The following is a 25350-nucleotide window of genomic DNA, read 5'->3' as shown; positions in this document are numbered from 1 at the left end:
CAAAGTCATTTCAAACGCTATACTCCGCGAAGTTGCTAAACCCTGGCAATGTTTGTTTGCAGCGCGGTATGCTTCGAGCCTGCAGTGCGTAAACCGCTTTGTTAAATTTCTTCGCTGGAACGGTTTGGACGCCACCCGACTAAGATCGCGATCGTAGAAGATCTTCGTGCAGCGTTGTATTTGTGTTTCGCGTTTGATCGTACGTAAAGCGTCGTTGCGTTTAAAATTGCGCCCTTTTCCATGGGAAGAATTGTCAGGTATAGAGCAGCGTAAAAATTGTGCGTCAGCATCTTGCTCGATCGTGTGCGTGATCGTTAGGAGGGCATGTTTGTGGAAGGCATTGCACCAATATCTTATGGTGGTATGATATCCGTCCATTGTTGATGATTTAATAGGAAAAAAAATCAATTAATTGTGTGTGTGTGTGTGTGTGGAAACCGGTGAATCCTAACATGTGCATAGTATAAGTGACAAAAGATGCGTAAACAATCTCAAAACTATCTGGAATGGTCCGGAACGGCCATGAACTGGGAAAGGGTGATAGGATAGGGACGATAAGATACCACTAAATCACTGCCTTACTGTCACCATCTTTGGGCCGAACGACCGGTTGCAGCTGGCTGGGTGGTTTCCACACAGACGGCCAAGAACGAGAGCGTCGATCGTTTCCAGTTTCCGTGTTTCTGATGCTCATTCTCGATCTTCGGTGCCCGTGCCGGTTGTTTGCCGATTTCTTGTGCAAGCTGTAAAGTAGTTCAGACAAGAATTGTTTTCATTTTATACTGTCCTTCAGTTGATGTGTTATTTACAAAGAAGAATCAATCTGTATCTGAAACATTGTCCATCCTGGCCTGTTTCTGGGCTGTGGTTCTCTCCCACACACAATCGTACACAACCCGAACGTCCCGAGACCTGATCAAAGCAGAGGAGGGACAAGTGATTGCGATATTTTCCGCTAAATTAGATTTCTTCAATTTACTGATCGTTCTTGTCCGTTCGCAGCTCGTTTGTTTCATGTTTGGTGTGAATTGTTGATACAGTCCCGACCGCAACCAACGTCCAGTGGCACGTTGTTGTAGTGTAAAATTCGCTGTGCAGTGCAAAACCAATCAAAAAGAAAATAAGGCGTACTGCCGTTTCGTTGAGCGAGAAGTTAGTTGTGAACGGTACCGAGCGAATTCTTTCAGCCCTTTTAGTGAGCTCCACCCAGGGTAAGGCGACAAGGAAGATGACGACCAAGGCGGAAAATAAGATCACCCTCAAGATCGAAACCGCTAAAAATAGCATGATGAAATCCCGTAAGTAGCTGCCTTTTGCAAGTTGTCATCGTTATTCCCTTCCTCCTATCTACCTACCGACTGGAAATTGCACTTTGGCTGTGCCAATCTGTGGGACAAAAATTGTGCGCATTTCTTTGTGTCGCAAAAAAATTGCATTTTTGCATGCTATGGGAATGAATTCGTAGGCAATAAATTACAACTGGCATTTGGTACAAAAAAGTACTAAATGCAAAACTAAATGAAGAACATGAGTACATTTGCAACAATTTTGAGGGCAAAATATGGACAAAGCCTTCGAACATCAACAGCTGCAGCGAAGTGCATTTTGACTGCGGTTGATTTCGTTGTGGAGCTGAAGCCAAATGAAGTAGATCGGAGTCTTTATATATGCATGTGCCAATATGACTAATGCAACACGCGTCCAACACTCACCTATTAACTAAGCCTCCGAATCGGACAAAACGGGGGAGCCGTCAGTTGCAAATGAGTTAGTAAACCAAATCCACAGACCCATGACGGTGTAAATTAGTTTATGTTGAGTTGCTTAATCTCCCGCGTTGGCAAGAGCAGAAATGGAGATAAAGAAAAAAAAACTATCGCTCCGGTTGAAACGTTGCTTCCTTCCTTCGCCTCTTGTTAAGCTAATCATTTAAAGCTTCCTGCCTTTGGTCGAGACGTTTCGAGGGACTGATTGTGGTTTATCATGCGGGGAAAAGCATGGATAAGGAAAGAAATTTCCCCAACCCCATCCATCGCGTTTCTCCTGTTCTCCCTTCATCCCTCTACCGTCTGTAGTGTATTTGATGGAAATAGAGTAACTACACGCGTCGTTGTTTATATATTTACAAGCATCCAAGCGTCTTAACAACACTGCCGGATCGCCTCAAAGTCGTCTGGAGAAACTCAGTTTCACTTGCTTCATTTTTTCGGCACCCCCTATATTCCCCTCCCTCTCCCTTCTCCCTCAAACTATCGAACCGTCCGAATTGTTAATGTAATTTTAACAAAACGATCTAATCTAAATTGCTTTCTCTCAACCCAAAACACCACGGCACAGCTGACCATTGACGGGTAGGGGTAGCTTTTTTTTTTTTTTTTTTAAATTTACTCCGGGCATGCACCTCTGCGGAAGGAGCGGAAGGTGTGAGGAGGTACTTCCGAATTTCACTTCGGAATGAATTTTCGGCGCGTTGATTCCGGTTTGAGGGACCATCAGAAACGCACAGAAAACCACTACAACCGTTGGTGGGCAAATTATAAATGTGTAAGGGAACATGGTGGAATGAAAATGTGAGGAAATGATGGCGAAAGGAAGGAGTGTATTGTGGTAAGATTCAGCGCACGTGGAAGGGAAAAGCTTTTATGTTTTCACACCCCGGACGTAGTTAGGGGAAGCCTTGAAGGTGTAAGATTTTCCATGCCTTTCTCGATACCAATGAAAATGACACTGCCAGAGTCCAAGGTGTGGCAATGGAAACGTAAGTTTTGTTTGGTCACTTCGTTTTTCGGTTTCAAACAAAGAAGGCAACAGCGTTCTAGCGAGAGGAAATACAATATGCTTATCGCAGCGCGATGGGGATATTCGTAAGGCTTTTTAATCGAACATATGTGAAGTGGTGTACCATAGAATTGATTTGGAATATGTTAGCGTAACTGGACATATATTTAAGTTGGGGACGCAAAAACCAAGGGTTACTTCATTCGAAAGGTTGCAAGCTTCGAAATTGTTTGAACACTAACCAAGGAAGTGTGCGACGCAAATTAAACCACACATTAACGCACTAATCTGATACAATAAATCCACCACTAGCAAGCGCCCGGAAATGGTTTCAAATTGCTCGTTACTCGACGGTACCGATCATCATTCCAAAAAGAAACCGGTAATGAAATCCTCAATCACCGTTTCGGCGATCGGCTATCGATGCAACGACATGTGGCCCGTGTTGTTGCTCGAACTGGTGAGGTTGAGGTTTTTCTACTTGTTCAGAAACGGTAGACAGCTAGCACGGGTGAGAAACACTTGAAAAAACACCCATCAATCATGAACCTCGCTCGTAGAACGGTCGGCACACCGGAATGGTCCATGGTTTTCCTGGCAGGGCAGGGCAGAACACACAAACATTGTTTACATGATTGGTGATGCGGTGAACAAGCTGTCTGATCTAGGGTTACGCAGGATTTCGATACGAATCTGAATGAAATTTGTCTGAGTTGCTACAAAAGACTTACCTTCAAATCTGGTAGTATCTCTAGAATCTGTCTCATGGATCATTAAGGTACGAAATTATGTGTGGAGATCCATAGATTCACAAAATGTAGAGTTCGTCTGAAGTAAAGAATATTCCCAAAATTAAGGACATTTTAGTCCCGGAAAGCAGATATTGGTTGGTACACGGAGATTCTTTCTTCGCTGTAAGCTTAAGAATCCTTTGCACAACTCTATAATACGTTTGCCATTGGTTTAAATAGACTAATGCACACGACGCAAACTTTTGTAGTCAATCGAACATCAAAACATCTGAGCATATTTGTGATATCTAAACATGTAATTGACATTATCGCATTCGGTAGGTCAAACATGTAGAATTTTCATGACTGTAGGTTTACTTGGACGTAACAGTGAAATTTAAATGTCCTTTGGAATTAGTTTTACTTAAAACTAACAAATTAGCCTTTAAACAATACCGTATATGGAGTGCTATTTAACTTGAACACACTATATCACTAATTTATGTTGTTTACCTTCTATTTTCAACCTTCTCCTTCTCTCAACTTCATCACGGTGGATCCCTATGCAAATGTGGTGCAATATCTCTTCGACATTGACGAACCGTTGTCGTCATCATCACACAACTTCGCATGTATCAATTTCAACGCCACCTGCTGGACGAATCCCCCCGGTTTGGTTCCCAACTCATCTAACCATAGCGGTAAGTACTGAGCCCTACGAGTACAGTAGACTCATGAACATATTTCCACCTCGATACGCAAGCAAGAGCACCTACTATTCTAATCATACAGTATGAGGTTGTTTTTCTACACCGCCCTTCTAAACTTCGTTTACCTACTGTTGTTGTCGTTACGACTGTCGTTGCTGTTGAGTTGCATCACGTGTATAGCGGAGTAGCATAATGCAGTTGGATGCAGCAACCGTTTAAATGTTCAGAGCCGCAACTGGTTCGAAGGGACGAATTCTTCTTTCCATACACGGGGCTGCTCTATTATTGGGTCGTGATCGCGATCGTGTAACTGCGGAAAACCGATGTCCAACGCACTATGATGAACGATTTTTCACTCACCCGAAATTTTCACCAAACAGCGCATCGGTAATATATGTCGGTGTATGCTGTAAGACAAATAAACCGTTACCGCATGTTGTTTGCACGCATGCCGTCGCGTGTATTGCGCTTTTGTTTGGGGCGGCCACACGGTTCCAAATCACTGCACCGCATCGAACGCCCGAATCAATGTGCGCGGTGTGGGGTTGCATATAGAATGTTATATGTTTTTAAAAAATTGGAAAAATAGAAACAATCACATGTCGCCTATCGGTGTCGCGTATCCTTTTAATTGGGTTTAAATATTTATACCACAAACAAACTGGTCTGGTGCGCATGCCCTTTCACTTGGACGAGGATGATCGGGGCGATGCGATGCGAATGATAATTTCCTAATACCCCATGTCTTAATGTTATTTTTGTGGTGCACATGTTGCACACATAATGTTTTGTTGTTCTTTTTTTTACATTTTGGACACAGAGTCAGACACTGATGGCAATTTGTACTTTGATCGCTTCGATGACCAACGCTCGGTAAAACGATCGATTAATTCGTACCACTGGAGACATCGGTATTCGGTGATCGGGGTCATTAATAACAATTCAATGGACAGGAAGCGTAAACCTTCGGTCGTCGTTTTTATTGGTGGTTGACCATCGCTCGTTAAGGGTTCGCTGATTTGAGAAGTATAACAAAACCTTACAGTCATAGATAGAACGGAACCCATAGTGACACATTCTAGCTTGTTTCTGCACTTTGGCCACTGTATGTATGGGTGTGTGTTTAGGTGTCATTACGCCAAGGAATTTGATTTCCTTCGGTCAGCGGAAGTACGTTCAACCACCCTTTTGGGTGGGTGTTCCAGTATCGTACACACCGGTTATTTTCAATACGTGCCTTTGACAAGAATATGCAAATGTTGTTTAGCCGCGTTCATAGAAGGCGTATCGAAATTATGCCGCATGATGGCACGCTTACTGGTATGGAAACATGAGTAAATTCGGTAGGTCAAGCAGTGTTCGAAACAGTTATTCGTACTAAATGCTATCCTATATACATTCACTTGGCCTGATTTGGCCCAAACCGTCGACCATTGGCCTATTTGACCAAATGTATGATCGATCCCTATGGATTATGCTGCCCATGGTGTCGATTCTCGTGGTTTGATAGGTATAAGTTGAATTCAGTTGAAATGATTCGCTTTCATGCTCTTCTTTTCGTAAATTTTTATCTTCATGCGGATTTGGAAAAGCCCGCGATACGGAGGCGTCTGTGAAAACCATTAAAACGTAACCGTGTGGAAAGCGTAAGTGAGTAGTGGAAACACCGAATTTCTATTGAGTAAGCGTAGTGAATCTCAACGTTACATCAGCATTCCGACTGTCTCTGGTACTACACGCCGATCAGGAAAGGAGCGCAATAAGCTGCATTGTGATGGTATGATCTTACCAAATGAAATATGCCTTTAATTCGAAAATCAATTCGTTCAACTTAAGTTACATTTTAAACAGTTTCTTCCTCTCGCCTGACATAATAAGTGAACCCCTTTCGCTGTACTCGTTTGGCCGGTGATGGAGTGAGGCGGTAATTTATTTAACGCCTGGCAAATTCATTCCATTCGACAACCGTGGACAATGCTTACGGAGCATGGCTTTTTACATCGAGATGATAGCTTTCCCCTGCAGCTCTAGTAGCTCTGTGTTGGATGAATTTTGATTTGAAGGGAAAGTTTTGCAAGATAAACGTTGTAAGCCTTTTACTATGGTCGATTATGGAACACGGCATAAAAGTGACCAATGATTTTTAATACGAAACGTTGCTTTGCCCAAAATTTATTGCTCGGCATTCCGGTCAAATGCCATGTATTTTGTGTTAATTATAATTAGAAGAAAAAAAAACGGTGACGAATCATTTGTGATAAGAGATGGACGGAATAATTTAAATTGGTTGGAATAATAACTGTCACTTTCAAAATGCATACGTGCGCTGAATTGCTCAAGCGTTACCCGAGCTGTAACGCTTCGTCCAGCATAAGCGTTAGCGTTTTTCATGGTTCGTATAAAGAAAACATCCTTGGGTCATATTTTTTCAAGCAAAGCAGAGGGTAGCATTTCGTAAACTGTTAAATTAATAATTAAATTAAACGATTCATGCTTAAAAGTAAAGTGCAATATAAAATTATTCCGTTAGCTAGAATTATTACCTTAATAATAAGAAAAGGAATTTATTAATTTTTCCTTAAAAACAAAGACAACAACCTTGTTATCGGATGTTCAGAGCCGTTATTACTACCGTGCATAACATGACCTCGCCTATGAAGGGTTAATCCAGCAGAGTCGCAATCGCTTGTGATACCGCGGTAACACTGAACAGCATATTTACAGTGGCGCTGCGTTTCGGTTCACGGGGAGAGAAAACGAATCTGTAGGCGTGTGAATTGTGGTGCGGTTTTGTCGTGAAAAAAACGCTTGTTCGGCCGCGTCTCGTCTGAAATCCACTACTGTACGTGATCATTTCCTTCTATCCGAATAAATTCCAGCTAGCCCTGTGCGTTCTGGGCGACGGGAAAGATTAACGAAACGTACCAGTTGCAGCAGAAGGGAGACTTCCGTGTGAAGAAGAAACGCGCATCATACACATCGCGCACACTTGAACCCGAATACTTGTCCAGCCAGGTTGTGTTCCGTAGTCAGTTTTGGTGAGGAACGAATGAGAAGAACAAGTGAGCGGAAGGGAACACCGGGATTGTATGCCATAAAAGGATCTGGTGTGCCCTTTTTCAGAAGAAGAGGAAAAGAAGTCGAGCCATCCGTGTATAGCTGTGTGTGCGTATCCTTTTCCACCACGATTCTGTGTGTGCGTAGCATCGGAAAATAGCCTGTCAAAAGCAACGCCAGCTAGGGCCACAGGACACACAGGGAGCGAGTGGGGCAATATTCAGAATTAACGCGACATCTTGTGTGTTTGTTGATTGAGAAGCTGCTTTTGTGGGCTTTTCGCGTTCCTTTTGTTGACCCGCTAGGTGTGTTTCGCGATTGGAGTGGCAATCCTTGCACAAAAAATCGGTACAACGAGCGTAGTGTAGAGGAAGTGTTATTTCTGGAATAGTGTAAAGTTTTGCAGTTCCAAGTACCGAAGCCAACACCCTTTCTTTAAAGGCGAAGAAATAAAATCTCGAAAAAAGCATAAAACATAGCGCATCGTTTGTTTCGGTGTCAGGCAGGACGAAGTGTTCGTCGGTGTATGTGTGCGCGTGTGTATCCTCATGGTTTAAGAAGAAGCACGGAATCCAAGTGTAAAGCAGAAACGAGTGGAGTGGGTCGTCGAATGAAAGTGTGCCCTTGTGTTTGTGTTTGTGTGCGCTTTTAAAGCATAAAGTACAACTGCACCAGATATGTGCTATGTCCGGGAGAGACATAGCATTAAATACGCAAAGTTAGACAGCAGCAGCAGTCGAAGTGTAGCTTGAAAGACCAAAAACATGAGTCATAAGCCGCAACTGGACGACGAGCCCGTTTTATTTTTTTCTTTCTCCGCGCTTTCGTGTTCGTCCCAGAGGTTGCCTTGATTAATTTATATGTGTAGCAAAATCATTTAGCAGTGCCAAAAAGCATCATTTGTGAAAGTGATTATTTAATCTGTTGAACTACGAAGTTTACGAATAAGTGCCGCGAAAGAGCACTGTTCGAAGGGAAAATACGCCGGACCACCTTGTATATTGTCCTTTTCTCCTAAACTAAATTTCTCCCCGCGACGGTTTGCAAACATGATTGATGAGAAGTTTGGGCGAAAGTTACCACACATCCTCATGTACACCGGTTGAAAAGTTGATCGGAGGTCCATAAAAATTATCACGTTGCGTGGCCTTATCAAGAAACAAATAATTGCTCTAATATGTTAGGTGGTTTTGAGGTAAAAAGTTCCTAGCACGATCAGGTCTCTCTCAATAATAATTTATTTGAAAAATAATATTAATTATAATATGTAGATGTTAGCACTCTTTCTTACGCCACAAAAGAATGCTAACCTTACGCTTTGAACCTACGGTTGGTTAGTCTCTAGTTAGTCTCACCAACTTGCGTATTGATTACACAATAATAAAAGCGAAAGGAAGCCATCCGAATCGTACGCAAGAATAAGGAAACCACTAAAAAGGAAACGACTTTTTGATCGATTGTTCCCCTTCATCGCAAATGTGTGGGGAGGTCGTTACGATTTTTTTCAACTCTCGGCGAACCACTGGGTTGATTGTCTACAATCGCAAGTTCAGACAAATGTTAGCCATTCTAGGTTTGAATCATAGCATACCGTGACTAATAAACCAACATCCCCGGTCCGTACGTGGTACGGGGAATTACTCATCGAAAAAGACTACAAATTGAAGTGGACAAGTTCCATGAAAGAATCTTCCCCATTGCTGTAATGTGCGAATTGGTGGCCAAGATACAATTAAATTGTGTTGCTGGGTTCTCATCTCTTGCGCTTAAAGGAAAAAAATGTGTTTACTACATCTCACGAATTCTAAGGCAAAAATCTCATTCAATTCCAAATACCTACTTGCTGAGTTTGTAAAAGGGTGGCTGACGTGGTGGTTGTGGGTTCGAGCAATAAAACAACGCTATCGTGTTCTGACTGGCCGTGGCCCCCATCCCAGACGTGCGTTGAAGTAATGTTGGACGCTTGGACCGTCGGTTTGTCTTATCGACACAAAAAGCGATTTAAAAAAAAAACAGACAAACATGCCATGGAGATAGAGTGCGCGAAGTACTATTATGCCGCGATACTGCGACAGCTTAAGTTTCGTACTTGAATGTCCGTTGTTCGTTGTGAGGCCACGTCCATGTTTTGACGTGCCAAACGTACATAGCGCAACCTGTAGGCGATGAGCAACATACGCTTTCCATATGCACCGGAAGTCTTTCGCTATAGAACCAACAAACAGGAAGGTGGCGAAGCACACCGATATGGATGGACTTTTTTGACACCAAGCGCAGACACATATTTAGACCTCTTTCCGTAAGTTGTTACTTTGGGAACTGGAAGGAAGATATACATGCATGCATAGAAAGAAGCACACATTCAAGAAAACACTTGAATCGAATAATGCTCAGCATATTTGTTTCGTTTAGAGAAGGGTACGCCGAAGGCGGTAAAGCACGCTGAAGTTGCTTATGCGGCAACTTAATCTACACACATGTGTGTCGAGGTGAGTGTACTCGATTGGACGAAACAAAAATACGTAAGGAAAAATTACGATCATACTTATTCCAGAACGACGGAACGTACCCGTTGCAGTGTGAACGAACCGCGTTCTGGGTCATATGCCTTTTCCCGATTCCTCACATTACCCGGCAACTGCATACATATGTGTTATGCAGTACAGTGACAGAATGTTTATTTGTTCGTCTCATTCTCAAAGATGCATTAGTCTCAGAGCACGGACAGAGATTCATTTTTTCCCTTTCTGCTGCTCTGTTTATAATTGGTTGCGCAGTGTTTTGTGGAACTCTTTCTCCCCGCTGATGCTGTTAGCAGTTTCCGCTTCATTTCAAAAGCATCCAAAAGAGGTATTAGACGGGGACAAGAGGCTCCCGATTCGATCGTTGGGTCCGTTCCACTCGGAATATCGATACGATCGAAGAACGTTCAGGGAAAACACTATCGGAATGTTACATCTTGTTTTTTCTACGTACACGCGCTCTTTCGAAGAGAACGTTAATGCTTGCACACACTGTTGAATTACAAACGGTCGCATTATGTCGCATACCATCTTGAGACGACACAGCTCCGTGCCTGTTCCTTTACGTGAACAAAACCATATGGGAAAAGTGCGTTGTTGTAATTAATCGTGGGATGTAGCTTCACTAGCATAGTGTGTTTCAATACACACACTGTTGAAGAGCAATATCTGCCCCTTCATTGGGAGGTGAGCTACGCGCTTCTCCTTGAGTGAAACAATCTGTGCAATATAAATGCAGTAATGCATCTTGCATTCATTATCATTCACTTACAAACGCATGCGCATGACGCAACCTAAAGGCGTGTGGGGCAACGGGAACCAGATAAGAAAGATAGATAGTTGTTGCTGTTGCTGCTGCTGCTATTCTGCTGCCACACTAGTTAGAACCGATTTTAAAATTGTTGCATTTGGAATGAATTAAAAATCATCGATCACAAGCGTTTCCACTGATCCCCCATTGCACATTGTGTGCGAAATGATTAAGTTGTTTACTGTAAATCTCTTTGCCAATGTGTTTTTGATTGGATGCCTTCATAACTGGTGGGAATCATTGTCCGTCGATCGGCTTGCGAGTGTAGAATATCGCACCGATGCACAACGGTACTCTATACCAAGTTCATCGATGTTTCAGGTCTGCGCCGTTAGTCTGGCGTTACCATATAGAAATGGTCGATGACATCGGAACAAAAGAGGCGGCTATGGGCAGGTTTGCCATGTAAAATAGGAGATCTTTTCATAAATAATAATAATGCATATAAACCTCCCGCCTTCTCCGGACAATTCCGCAAAGCGCAACAGTTTGCCCTTCTATTGCTCATGCAAATGTGGTCGATTTCTAAACGATTGCTAGACCTCCATAACCTCTGGAAGAAGGGGAGTTAAGGCAATCGTTTGTTTCAATTAGATATTACTGCCACCTAGCCCTAACAGTAACCATTTCCACTAACCCGCTTGGAGAGGATTTACCGACAGCGTTGTTGGTATCATTTATGGCTCGTTAGTGATCGGTTTTGATCCTCGTTGGAATGGCGCACACAATCACAAACAGTTGCAGTACGTTATCGAAAGGTCGCAAAACGAATCGGTCATGATGCGTGTGTCATTGTCGGTCGAGCAATTGCAACTGCAGGAATCGTTTAGTAGTAGCGCGTCGTGCTTTCCTCTCATCGATCGATCTCCGTTGAGCTTGCATTCAGCTGATTGCGTTATTTGGCGAACCGGAGCTCTAACGACATCCATCCATCTTAGAATGTTTACAGCATAAAAGTGTGTTGCGACGGGAAGAAACAGTTCCTAACGAACAAGTGTGACAAGGTGTCTGTAATCTCCGTGCAGTGCATATATGATTGCGTGTGATACGATAACACGATAAGAAGAGTATGAAAATATGAGTGCATCAACGCCCACAGCACAGCAAGCGGCATCCGGTGTCGGTGGACCACCAGTACCTCCGGCGAAGCCAGTTCTTTCCTCACCCGGTGCGTACATGGCCAACTTCCAGTCCGGTGTGTCCGGTTCAACGGTGGCACCGCCAATCACTGCCGGTATCCACGGTACGAACAAGACGCACGAGAAGCCGACAATTGCCGCCCGGCCTATTCCACCTCCGAAGCTGCCAAACTACTCATCATCGTTTAATAAGATCGATCGCGATCGTAATGAGTTCACCAAAATCGACAAAGCGGAACGGGAAAAGGTTAGCCTGGTGAGAAGCGTGTCCGATTGTTTACCCAATAACACCGAGAACGATCGCGTAGTACCGGAAGATGATCCTTATAGCTCGACCGATCCTTCTCTAGTGTTGCACGTAGGAAAACATGAAATTTTATTGATTACTTTATAATCGGCTTCGTTCTTTGAAATCTATCCAATTGGTCTGGTCCGAAGGTAAAACAAACATTTATAATGTTTAGGCAAATTCTGTACGGCAAAAGAAAGGCAGTTGTAGGGACGAAAGAGTTTTTAGTTTGTTTACTTGAGAGAACCGCTGGTATAATTGAGCCATCATTCGCAGACGGATAGAATAATCATCTAAAGGCATGGATATGTTCAGCGTTACGACTGCTGTCGACGAGTCGCTATGATTGGTTGGTTTCCACCTACACATCCCGCTGCACCAGTATGGGCACATACTGTTTAGAACAAGTGTAGAAAGGCAACAGTGAAACGAAAACATCTTCACGAAGTTAGTAATGAAGATTTTACGCATTATTTAGCTGTGGAGAGTATCCATGAAGCACAGGGTTCTGTTTATGTGAAATGTTTTAAAGGATCCACTTTACTTTAATTCTATTGTAAAGTTCGATTAGTTTGCTTGATTTTTTGCATGATTCGGCACATAACGAAACTTCCACAGATTAGGATTTTGTAACTTCCAAATCTGTTGTTGTATGATGCACTCTTACGGTCAAAGGCTTTAGTATTACAGCTTCTTTCCTTATCTTTCTGAGTGCCCGGAAAATGGGATAATTTTTTTTTTAAATGGCTGAATTGTCAATCCTATTTGGTTCATCGTAGAACGTGAGAAACTTTTGTTCTTCTGAATTGGGGAAATAGTTGTAAGTCGAAAGGTAAATCGTACCGACAAGTCTGGTTGCCGCAATTTTACGTTTCGATAGCTTTCTTGCATGCCTTTTGCGTTGTCTGTCGTATCTGTTCGCAATAATTGATTCGTTTATTTTATTTGGTATGTGCTTTTCAGTTGGCAACCAAGCGCGAAATGTTCTTCAAATCGGAAAGCAACAGTCCGTCCGGGCCGCCACCAAATCCACCGGTAGGACTGAATAGTCTCAACTTGGCTAACAACAACGTGATCGTGAGTTGAGCTTTGCGTTGTGTGTGGCGTTAGCTTCCCACTCTGCTCCTGCTTCCTTCCACTCAATCGTTCTGTTTTCCTTTCAACAATCTAACTTTCCATCGCTGATGCTGGCCTGTCCCGTATGCTGCAATTCTCTCGCCCCACCTACTGTGTTTGTGCTTCATTAATCGCGAACTAACACCCCATCATATCTATTTCTCGCTTCTCTATTCCGCAGCATAATAACAGCGCAAACGCGGCCACCGACAAACACAGCACTGCAGGGCTCACTAACTCAACTGCCGGTGGCGTTACTAACAACAGCTCACCGGCCGCCGTCTCGATTGGCGCAATGGTCACCAATAACAATCATAACGGTCTAAACGGAGCCGCGACCACGAACGGGAGCAGCTTGGCCGGGAACAATAATCTCACTGGTGCTGGTGGCGGTGTAAACGGACTGTCGAGTATGAACAGTGTTTCGCTGAAGGAGAAACGGGACGCATTGCTAAACCATCACGAGAGTGGTGCAAATGGACACCACCATCATCATCATGCGGATGCAGCGAACGCCAAGCTGGCCAGCGAACGACACGAAAAGGAGAAGCCGGTGGTGAAATCGAAACCGAAGGAGTTGGACGGATACGTAGGATTTGCGAACCTGCCCAACCAGGTGTACCGGAAGGCGGTGAAAAAAGGATTTGAATTGACGCTGATGGTAGTTGGTGAATCAGGACTGGGCAAATCTACACTCATCAATTCAATGTTCCTATCGGACATCTACCATGCCGAGCAGCATCCCGGTCCTTCAAAACGCATTAAAAAGACGGTGGCCGTCGAGAGTACGAAGGTACTGCTGAAAGAGAATGGTGTAAACTTAACATTAACGGTTGTCGATACGCCTGGATTTGGTGATGCCGTGGACAACAGTAACTGGTAGGTTTACAGAGAGTGTAAAGTGTGCATTAAGGCAAACTAACCCATACTTCTTGCTTTTCCATAGCTGGCTACCGATTGTAGACTTTGTCGAATCGAAGTATGAAGAGTATTTGACGGCAGAGTCTCGTGTTCACCGAACGGCATTGCCAGATTCGCGTGTGCACGTCTGCCTGTACTTCATTGCCCCGTCAGGGCATGGATTAAAGCCACTGGACATCGAGTTCATGCAGCGACTGTGTGATAAGGTTAACATCATACCGGTCATTGCCAAAGCGGACACACTCACTCCGGAGGAAATTACTCTGTTCAAAAAGCAGGTATGTATAAATCATACATATATTGATGTTAAAAAAACACATTATGAGCTCATGTGTGGTTTAATTGCAGATTCTGAATGAAATCGCTCAACATAAGATAAAAATTTACGATTTTCCGGATCCGATGGATGAGGAGGAAGATGCAAAAGTGCTTAGACAGCTACGGAGCCGTGTGCCGTTTGCAGTTGTCGGTGCAAATGCGATTATTGAGATCGATGGACGTAAAGTTCGCGGTCGACGCTATCCATGGGGTGTTGCTGAAGGTAAGAGATTATCTGATTGCCCATTGTCCAGGATAACATGGTTACTGACTTTCTTCCATCGTTAATGTAGTTGAGAATCTGGACCATTGTGATTTCATTGCCTTGCGCAACATGGTTATTCGTACAAACCTGCAGGACCTGAAGGATGTGACAAACAATGTGCACTACGAAAACTACCGTTGTCGAAAACTAGCCGGTTTGGGTACCGATGGCAAAGCCAAGCTGAGCAATAAGTAAGCGTTTGAGTATGCATGACCGAGTCTTGAGTGTGTATGACGGTTGGTCTTGCTATTTCATTTGGTTCGCTTTATTGGTTATGTGTATTTTCGCATTGCAATGGTTGATCTAACATGCGTGTATCTCGATCAAGTGGGAATGCGATTACGAATGTACAGAAGACTTCCCCGTTGACGGGTGTTCCTTCTTATGTTCTCTGATAGTTTCAATCATTCGCACATGATTCGAGAATAAATTGTTATTTTATTGTTTATCAAAACACACGCGCGTGCACATGCCACACATTGCTACTACTCAGTTAACACTAAATTCATTTTCATTTCTCACCCTTTTAAAAAACAAAACAAAAAATAAAAAACGCCATATTCATCACTCATCCAGCTTATGCAATATTGGAACTGTTAACACAAATGGTACTGGATGGTAAGTTAGTCTCCTGCAGAAATAATTGGTAATCAAGCTAACAACATTCGTCCATGCGTTTAGTTGCTTTGTGTCTCTGAAATAGATATCTCACCGTGAGTTATAATGTCGGGTGGGATTTCTTTTTTGTAGATTCACAAAACTCGAACGTAATATACTTCATTAGATTACTAACTCAGTCTAGTCTGCCAGCATGCATACAGGGCTTTTTATTCTTCTGTTTGTTTCTGCACATCTCATTGATTTAAGTTAAACAATAAATAATTGGAAAGCTAGTTGCATGAGTAAGCAGGGAGAAATGCGCTTCAGAATCGATTGTAGTTACGTTGATTGTGAAATGTTTCATAAAATAATGATCTTTTTTGTACAGGAACCCGCTGGCTCAGATGGAAGAGGAAAAACGGGAACATGAATCGAAGATGAAGAAGATGGAAGCCGAAATGGAGCAGGTATTTGAGATGAAAGTGAAAGAGAAGAAGCAAAAGCTGAAGGACTCCGAAGCCGAGCTAACCAGACGTCACGAGGAGAGAAAGAAGGTGAGAAATAGCGAAAGCCATGTGGTCTTGGAACGATAGCAAAAACAAAGCAAACGGAGCTTTAATACGTTATCGTTTTTTAGGCTCTCGAGCTTCAAATACGCGAATTGGAGGATCGCAGAAAAGCCTTTGAGCTAGAGAAAACTGAATGGGAACAGCAGAACGGTGTCACACTTGATGAGCTGCGACGCAAGAGTCTGGAAGCGAACAGCAAAGAGTAAGTATTTGTCGTCTTTAAGTGTATCCTTTCAATCTTGTTCACTTTGTTACTTGTTACGATTTTCTTCGATACGTTTTTGAGCATTCTTTATGTGTAATATGTTTGATTTTTTAATTTTTAAAATCCTTTATCTTTTTATCGCATCTCCAACATTAAAGTAAACAACACTCGAGTCTTGCAGGTTGGAGCAAACCTTTTCCAAAGTCAGGATACATTGTAGAATATATGAAAAAAAATAAATGTACTGCCAACACGTAAGAGACCTTTACATACAAAAGATGACTGATTGCGCTTTCATAAATACCGGCTTTTGGGAGGTGTGCTTTTGGATTTTAACCCATCAACGTTCGGTTTTTAGTAATATGTTCTTTACACGCGAACACGATCTAAGCAAATCAGCAAATGAAAATGATTGTTTAAAAACGAAAGCCTTTCACAAACTACAATATGTTTGGTCTTTTATCGGTTAACTTATATAATATGATTATTTTTCGTGTTTCTTGATATTCAAGTCACATCAATGATGTTCAATCTATAAATTTTTGTCTCTGCGTGTGTACAACCCGATTTATTAATAATCTTTACTAAATATGTGCTAACTGTGCCTTACCTGCCATTTTGCCGATGCCGCTATATCGCTTTCTATTCTTCTGTTGTTTGTTTTTGCGAGTTTCCTCTTTTTTCGATGGATAGTGCATATGTGGCGTAACTGGAATGTTTTTTTTTACCTGTGGAGATAAGACAACTACAGTCCACTTCCCAAACTATCGTTCCTATTCCTCTGTGTCGTTTTATATCAGCTACCGCCTAAGCTTATTTTTGGTGTTATTAATTTGCAAAAAATTATATTTATAATATGTTTGTCGGCTTTTTTTTCTTATTTGCATCATCAAATTTTGGTTTGTTTTTGTGGAAACTTTCATCGGTTTTGTTTGTATTTTATGAGTCGTTAAAAAGCAAAAAAACTATACAGACTTAAGAAAAAAAATTTATTTGGTTGTTTTCTTCTTTTCCCTTCTTGTTTACCCCTTGCCATCATACGAATCAACAAAACAAAAAACATTGAATGTAAAATTTTAACAAACAACACTTGTGCTACTGATGGTATATGTAAAACGAAACTGTGCTCTAAAATTGTATCATATCTAATCTTAAACAATCGACACGCGTACGCTTTGGGAATCACACTACCTCTTTTAAACAATTCGAATCTAACCGATACGACATAACACTTTATCGAACAAACGAACAAACAGGAAAAGAAACTTTTGTGTGAGTAAATATGAACCGGTGTACTTTTTTCTGCTCTTCACTCCACACTTTGTTTTTGTATATACTATTACTTGCATAACTTAGTTCTTGGGATATTTTTCATTGAAATATATCTTGAGGAAAATTGTTCATTTATTTACAGGTAAAATTTCTCATTCTTATGCTTTCTATATAGTTTATATAATATATATTTGATTGAGTGGCGAATTATTGCCCTTTTTAAATGAGGTACTGTGTGTTTCCTCTCTCAAACTACGTCACAACCGTGCATACTTGTAATAAGTCGTAATGAAAACTTGCTAAATTTTTATTTCTTAAAGTATTCTTGTTTAATCCTACCTCGAGAGGGTCTTAATCCTCTAGTAGGTATATTCAATCTGATACATTGCTGAAAATATCGTTCCCTTGTGGCTGTTAGGAAAAATTTAAAACGCCAAGCGAACTAAGTATAGTAACGTGATATAAATTTGCTCTTGAAATTTTTTCCGCAAAATATTTATCATCTTTTCCATGATTATGATCCTTTGATATAAGAGCAGATAGATATTACTACTTTCTAATTTTCTTTTTGCTACACATATGCTAATAACTTTTTGATAAAATCAATAGAACAATTATAAAAACGAATCACTTTATCGCACAGACTTTTCCATAATCTACACCACTAACTGAACGAATATGTTTAATGATGAAGCATTAGTTTGATTAAGCACATTTGTCTAGTTGTCTATTATTAATTGGCATTTTGCTTCATAGATTTTGTAAAGTGTTGCTTTTAAATAATATAATATTTTTACCAAGGGATTGTTTGGTAATGTTCGAGCAATTAGATTCTTTTTAAATATGGAAATTAAGCTTTTCGATTAGGATTAAGCTATGCAGAGCTTGCAAGGATGCTAGGGCTAAACATTGTTTTTTTTCTAATTTGTAATATTTTTACACTGTGCAAATAGATATGTTGTGCATGTAAATATTGTGAGATTTCGATCGACGATAAAGTGTTATGATATGACCGACACTCTAAAATAATTATAAATCTCGTAAAACCATATATATTTTTGCACAAGCGGTTAGAGATAATTGAGCCCATCATCTATGGTAAATAGTGCAAGGCGCAAGATAAATGGTACATTATGTATAAATCACACTCTAGTTGATCTCCCGTGTATGTTTGTATGAAGTAGAACCTTCCAAACCCTGATGTACAACTGATGTAAAAACAAATGCCCCAAATGCTTTCCAGGACCGCGTCTCTTGCATCAAGAAGTTCCGATGAGTCGAAGGGCAGGCGCGTCTTTGGATCGTTGCTGCGTCGGCACACTAGCTTCGGAGCGCCGGACGCCGTCCGTGGCGTTACCGGTGCGGCCGGTTCGACTTCCACTCTTGCTACTAGCGCTAACAATAACAACAGCACAGTGCCACCTAGTCCGCAAGATCATAACGAATCGTAAATGCGTGCGTTTGCGATTTATTTCGTTTGTGTTAAAGGAAAAAAAAACAAAGGACAAACAAAAACAGACAACAATCCTCTCGAAACGAGAACGCTTCTCGATCGCCTAAGAATGGAATGTTCATTTCTTTTTCATATGATTATGACGATGATTGTGACACAACGCGAAACCATCAATTATTTCACAATGCAAAATCACAACCACCATCTAGGAAAACTTTCGCATCTAGAATTATTTGAACACTAAATTTTCACTATTAACTCTTGTGCACCCACCACCATACTATGTAACTTTTATTCAATCGTAGACTAAAAAACGAAAAACAAAAGCATCAATATGAAGGTAAACGCATATCGTAACCGCAGAAGCACATGAACCATTTAGCAATCTCCACAAATACAGTTTTCGCTCTGAGTTAATCTGTATCAGCACTGTGAAACGATTGCTGAGTGGAAAGGAATAGCCAAAGAAAAAGTAAATTTGAAATACATTTAGACGATAGGAAATTGCAAACGTGCCAAGCAGGGAGCCTTCGGAATGAACTACTGTAGAGTTTATTCTGGACCTAGCTGGACACAAACTAATATGACATTGTTTCCATTGGCCCAAGTTGCGGGTTTGCCATGAACTATCTACCAACCTATCCCTTCTTAATACCATATCCGGAAAAGGAGTTTGATAATATCATTAGGGAAATCTCTGGTTCCATGGATTATATAAATTTACTAACCATTCTAGCGGATCAACTCTCACGTACATTGCTATAGATTGGAATATAGAATCCGACAGAGTTGGTGGAAAAATATTATAATGAGATGGGCTTTCCGTACCTTTCGAAATGAAGGTGTAGAATTAGTGCAGGAATGACGCATTTAAGTTTAGTTTACCAACATTTCATATTACCCTGAGACTCATCGCGATTAGTGTTGTCGGTAGGCAATAGATTTAAGAATTCAAAGTTTGCATCATTACTACGCTACATATAATACTCAGTCTTCGACTAATAACTGTATTGGGGAAGGTATTTCGGGATGGTTTTTTATGTTATTTTTATATGTGCTTCAATCGTTTCGGTTCGTGTCTTGTGCGTATACCGTCTTATATGTTTTGTAATCGTTATTACTAATTTGACGCATTTCAATGATGAAAAAACAAACCAAATGATATAAATCATGGCTACGTTTAAGATAGGCATCAGCCATTTAGTGAATTGTGAAAAAATACATATATGAGAAGCAAAAAAGAAAAAAAGAAACAAATTGTTTGATGAAATAATAACTAAAATGAAGAATGATGAACATACTCAAACAAACAAAAAAGAACAAAATAAATGATTCAATAAGACAAATTTAAAAATGATGATGTAAAAATATAATACATTTTACCGATGAAAGTGAGACAAAACTGAAATCTCTGCTGTCATTATCTCCCATTCTTTTCCTTATCTTTATTCGTCCTGCATTCTTCATGTTCTTCTTTAATACACGTTCTCCATCTGTTGTTCTGTGTTCTGTTCGACGTCTGTGGATTTCTTTAAAACGCCTTACGTGACACTCAAAGGTACTACTGAATTAATCTATCCTTATTTCAATACCGATTTTATCTTAACCCAAACACCACGGACATTTACACACCATACCTCCATTACTAGCTACTAGTATTGGTTAGTCCTTTATGGATGTCAGAATTATTTAAAATTCGTTGTTTATTCAATGTATGTGTTTGTGTGGGTATATGTGTTGTTCTCCGTGTCCAATGCATTTACTAACCCTTTTATTGCATGTTGTTTTACATAATTTCCCAACTCTCGTTCAACATTTAAAAGTGAGTTTATTTTGCATGTACTTTTGATGCACTGTTTATACACTTTCACTGACTTTTTTCGCATCGTTTTACTATTTTGCAATAAGTTGAAATTGTCACTCCTTTGACTAGATTTTAGTTTTATTTTATTAGTTTAGTTGCTATTTATTGTTAACGTATTAATGCATTCGCAATGTATACGTTAGCTATTCTCGTATGCATTGAAGTTTTTGTAATACAATTAGTTATAATCAAAATTTGTTTGGCATTTAGTAGCTAGCGAATAATATGAATTATTATGATACTAGTGAATTATTATGTTTATTTCAGATACATTTAAAATCACAGAACACGGAACAGATTGGTAGTTAGAATTGCAATTTTTAAATACCATCTCTTACTCGTGATTTTATTTGCTTCAAATTCAAACACCTTATATAAATAGTAGGGGGGTCCGGTAGTGCATGTGATAAACGGACCGGCCACTCGGCAGGGGATCGGGTTCAAATCCCATCCGGACCGTCCCCCCGTAGCAAGGACTGACTATCCGGCTACGTGGTAAAAATAAGTCTAGTTAGTCAGAAATGGCCGGCGTGACCTGTAAGATCGTTAAAAGCCAAGAAGAGAGAGATATATAAATAGTAGCTAAAATTAAATTCATGGCATTATTTTAGAAACAAGAGCAGGCTAATTAAAACAAATGTCTCTATATCTCTTTCCTTCTATCAACATTCTGGAAAGCAATTGAATGTCTCTTATGAAAACCCTCTTGTTTAGATGTATTTGCATCAATTGTTGAGGTCTATATGAATCTGTTTTGCTGTAATTATTTAGAATGGGTAACTGTTTGTAAATGATTCGTCCAGCTTCCTTAAACGATTATTCCATTTTCGGAATGAACACTCATACAATTTTCAATTTTCGTTTCAACTAATGTTGTGCTGTGCTGAGCTTCGGACAGCATCACTCAGAATGCCATCCAGAAAATGCCACTAAATCCCGGGATCTGTGTGTTCCTCCTTATAAAGCGGTTATTAGGCTTAGCATATTTTTTTAATGTTAACCCTTAAAGTTGTTTTTAATGTTAATGTTAAAGAATGTTAACCCTTGCCATTTTGCTCCATTTTGCGTTTTAATTATATTCGTATCCTGCAAGAATGCTCTTCCAATATTTTCATATCGCTCAATTGTTATATGCTGTGAATTTTCTTTTATTTTCTTCTTAAACGCCTTATTCTCAACCTTACATCCCTACTAAACGACTCCTTTACAGAACTGTGGACGGCAAAGACAAAGGTAAGAAAAAGAAGGGTCTTTTCTAGAGTTTCGCTCACCGTTAGAGTGTGGTGTAAGGACGGTAGGAAGAAAGTGTGCGCACACTGTTACTACTACTACTACTACTACTACTACTACTACAACTACATGGAGGATGATCATGAGGATGATGAGAACGACGGGATGTGTGCTGGGATGTCGGAAGCAATAATCAGGAAAGGAGCAGCAACATTGGGTGGACAAAATGCTCCACCCAGAGCGGTTCATACACTGTGATCAAAATGCAATAGTATCTGCAATAGGCGCACACTTCTCTGCTACCGCCATTACTGTTTTCTACTACAGCTCAAACGGCGTCTAACAATATTCCAAATCAATTATTGCAAGGCGACTTCAGAGTGGCGTAGGTGTACGCGCAGTCGAGTATAGCTTTGGTAAGGTTTTAAACAGTCAGTTAAACGAACTATTGTAGCATCACTATCCCGACTACACGATATCCTATACTCTGTCGCATCATAGCAAACAAAACACAACATCTCTCACATGCCCCATCATGCTCGATCATCAAACAATATATTTCATAAGAGGTTAGCTAAAACATTCACGAATTGAATAGTTGCAAAGGACGTTAGGGAACCTTCTCTTACTTACTAGAGGATAGTATTGCAGAAGGCGCGCACACATCGTTGTGTCATCGTCTTGGAAACATCAGCTTTGATACCTACTTGTAATGAGCCTGCACTAATGTTGCAAACAGACCATTACAAGTTTATTGCACCATGTAAAAGCGATCGTGTTGGCAAGAGGTTGTATGTTGTGTGTATTTGGGGAAATTATACTCTGGTGTAAAGCACATTAAATTAAGCATTAACGTCGACTCTACCGAAACTGAGCGCACATTATATTATTTTGAAAACTATATAAAAATAATGCGTATGTTTTCCTTTTGCATGTACGATTTTTCTTTTCTATAAAAATATATAAATCGCTTTCGTAGTAAAGAGTGGCAGTGAAGCTCGTTATTATCAATCAATAATAAAAACACACAGAAAATTCATAATAGATAGCAAAGGGTTTAGAAAACGACAAGCAAATAAAATCGGTCCCACCGTGCGCGCTCACATTAATGTATCGCGACCTCGATGCTCTGGTGAGAAAAGGGGGCAGATCGCTTCATATCGAGTAAAAGCGATAGAAAGGTTAGAAGGCCGATTATTTAACGACAAGCGCATCAGTTTAGCACACCAACATTCTCTCTTTTTTCCCGCAGAGACAGATATGCCATATATATAGACATTTAGAGTATGTATATTTATTAAATTATTTTAAGAAAACACGGCTTATTTTTTATACGAAGATAAGAGTATTTGTAAACCTGTTTTTCTTTTAATATTTACACACAGATAATACACCATCTATAAAAAAGCGATATAGATGTAAGCAAGCGGGCAGATGAAAGGGGGAACGGAGAGGAGAGAGATAAATTAACCGTAAGAAGGTAAAATCTCATTGAGGAAGAAAGTGAAACATGGAAAGATATTACAGAGCAGCTAATATGAAAATGAAAACAATGCTAAGAATAGCGACAAAGGCGAAAAAATATGAAAACAAATCAATCAATCAGCAGTAGTTTGAGTTAAAGAAAAAACAATCTTAAAGCTAGAACATATAAAATGGCGTAACTTTGTAACAAACTCATACACCTAACTTCCTCGCACGTAGGAATATGAAATTAAATATATACAAAATAGGTGCGATCGCTTAAGACAACGGGAAGCAATTTGAAAATAACAGCAAAATAGGACAACCGATCAGAAATTTGCCGTTTCGCAAAAGATTTCCTGTTCATAGAAACTCGATTTCTTTCGAATATTCGCTAAGTACAACACCATATTTTATATAAGGCAACAAAACATACGACGTAGCGCAGTGGCTAACAGCAGCGATTTTTAGCTAACGGTAGACACGTCCCATTTTTGCTTGGTACACATACACGCACACACGCATGAACATTTTTCGATCATTTACGATACAATGCATATTTATGGTAAACATGCCACAATTTGACCTTGATTAGATAGACAATGTAAGTAGTGTTTTTGTCGATACGAAAAAGGGAGAACGTGTGCGTTAAGAAACAAAAACTCCCACTATCATTACCGCTTGGGAAGGAAACGTTGCATGGCCGTTGGGAAGGCACAGCTTAACTAGTCGTTTTTTTTTTTGGTATTAGACTGTTCCACAAAGACAACGAATGTTAGAGAGAATGTAAAACAATACGGTCAGTCCTGCCGAATACGAGCTTTCTTGTTTGGTAATAGTCGTCAGCGTATTGGCAGATTTTCCTTGGGAAATTCGTATAATACGGTCCAAGGAGTAGACATGGATATCCTTTACCACTTTGAGAGGTGAAGAATCCGCGATCGGTCCATCCGAGGTCGAACAATACTTACAGCCACCGGCCCAAACCTGAACTGTCAAATGATACTTTCTTTTCGCAGGAAAGTATGGTTTCTCATTTCGACCGTGGGTTTGATCAGGTGTGTGATTGGTATGAGCAACGAACATCTTGATAGAAGATAGGCTATTACAATTACACACACTCACTCAATAAGCTTAACAATAAGGAAAGCTGCATGAAACAAGTCGGGCGTAGAAGTTGCTTCTGTTGGGAAATTTAAAACACATCTGAAGATTATTCAATCAATAAATTTTTAATTCTATAGAATCAAAGTCATCCAGTAAACTGTAAACCAAAATAAAAAAGCTATCATCATCAGATAAAGCGTACAAACAAATTCGTAGTCGCGTAATGTCTAGCGATGTAATCCACAATGTAGAAATGAAGATGCAAGGCTCAACTTCCTGTTCTGCTGATTTGAGACGACTAATGAAAAATGAAAAGCGATCGGTGAGACTGAGGCAGAGGTGTGTTGTGGTGTAAATCGTGCATAAATTTAAAAAAAACATCAGACGGATTAAATGAAAAACAGTTCCATACAACACAGAAATTTTAGGAATGAGTAATCATATAAAAAGACATGTGTATGTCCGCTTGCTCTCTCCCTCTCTCTCTCTCTCTTTATCGCCCTTTTCTTCTTAGTACATCTTCTCTGTTCGTAAAAAAAGCGTATTCGCTCAGTCAAGCGGTCTGAATAAACATGATAAACTTACCAAATAGGAAACATATTTTGTTGTAATCACGTTCGACTGTGGTTTGATGTTGACAAAGAAACATGATAACGTGTTCCAACTGAAAACGGCATGAGTGAAAATTTATGAAAAAGAAAAACGAAAACAAAACGACGCGGAACGAAAATTGAAGTGTTCTATCTGTATTATTAGTGTGTTGTAATGAAGAATGAAGAGAAAACTTTGCTAATGAAACACAAATAAACAGAACGGGAATATATAATATGCTTAAGAAGACGTTGATGTTGTTTATTTTAATTTTTGTTATGCTCTCACATTTGAATTGTATTTCCAAATCTATTTGCCAATCTCAGGATCTGACCGTT

The 25350-nt window shown here is 40.3% G+C and overlaps 1 protein-coding gene across 15 annotated transcripts; it reads left to right on the top strand.

The window, feature by feature from the left end:
* Positions 1–6909: 6909 nt before the first annotated feature.
* LOC125769243 (septin-7) lies at positions 6910–25261 on the top strand. 15 transcript variants are annotated; one of them, XM_049437852.1, is made up of 12 exons: positions 6910–7061; positions 11548–12004; positions 13001–13114; positions 13335–14032; positions 14100–14352; positions 14423–14615; positions 14686–14848; positions 15234–15275; positions 15646–15811; positions 15895–16028; positions 17288–17303; positions 18547–18686. In XM_049437852.1, exons 2-12 carry the CDS (start codon positions 11687–11689, stop codon positions 18577–18579), a joined length of 2130 nt encoding a protein of 709 aa, XP_049293809.1. In that variant the 5' UTR covers positions 6910–7061; positions 11548–11686; the 3' UTR covers positions 18580–18686. The 15 variants fall into 15 exon arrangements, with proteins under 15 accessions (XP_049293809.1, XP_049293804.1, XP_049293800.1 ...); XM_049437847.1 differs by lacking the exon at positions 17288–17303 and having other exon boundaries at positions 11548–11995; positions 13001–13072; positions 18547–18956; XM_049437843.1 differs by lacking the exon at positions 17288–17303 and having other exon boundaries at positions 11548–11995; positions 18547–18956.
* The last annotated feature ends 89 nt before the right edge of the window (positions 25262–25350 follow it).

The sequence above is a fragment of the Anopheles funestus genome, chromosome 3RL (assembly GCF_943734845.2).
Source record: "Anopheles funestus chromosome 3RL, idAnoFuneDA-416_04, whole genome shotgun sequence".
In the NCBI taxonomy this organism is placed as follows: domain Eukaryota; kingdom Metazoa; phylum Arthropoda; class Insecta; order Diptera; family Culicidae; genus Anopheles; species Anopheles funestus.
Note: the sequence above shows the minus strand (reverse complement) of the source record. Positions and strands in the feature narration are given on the sequence as shown.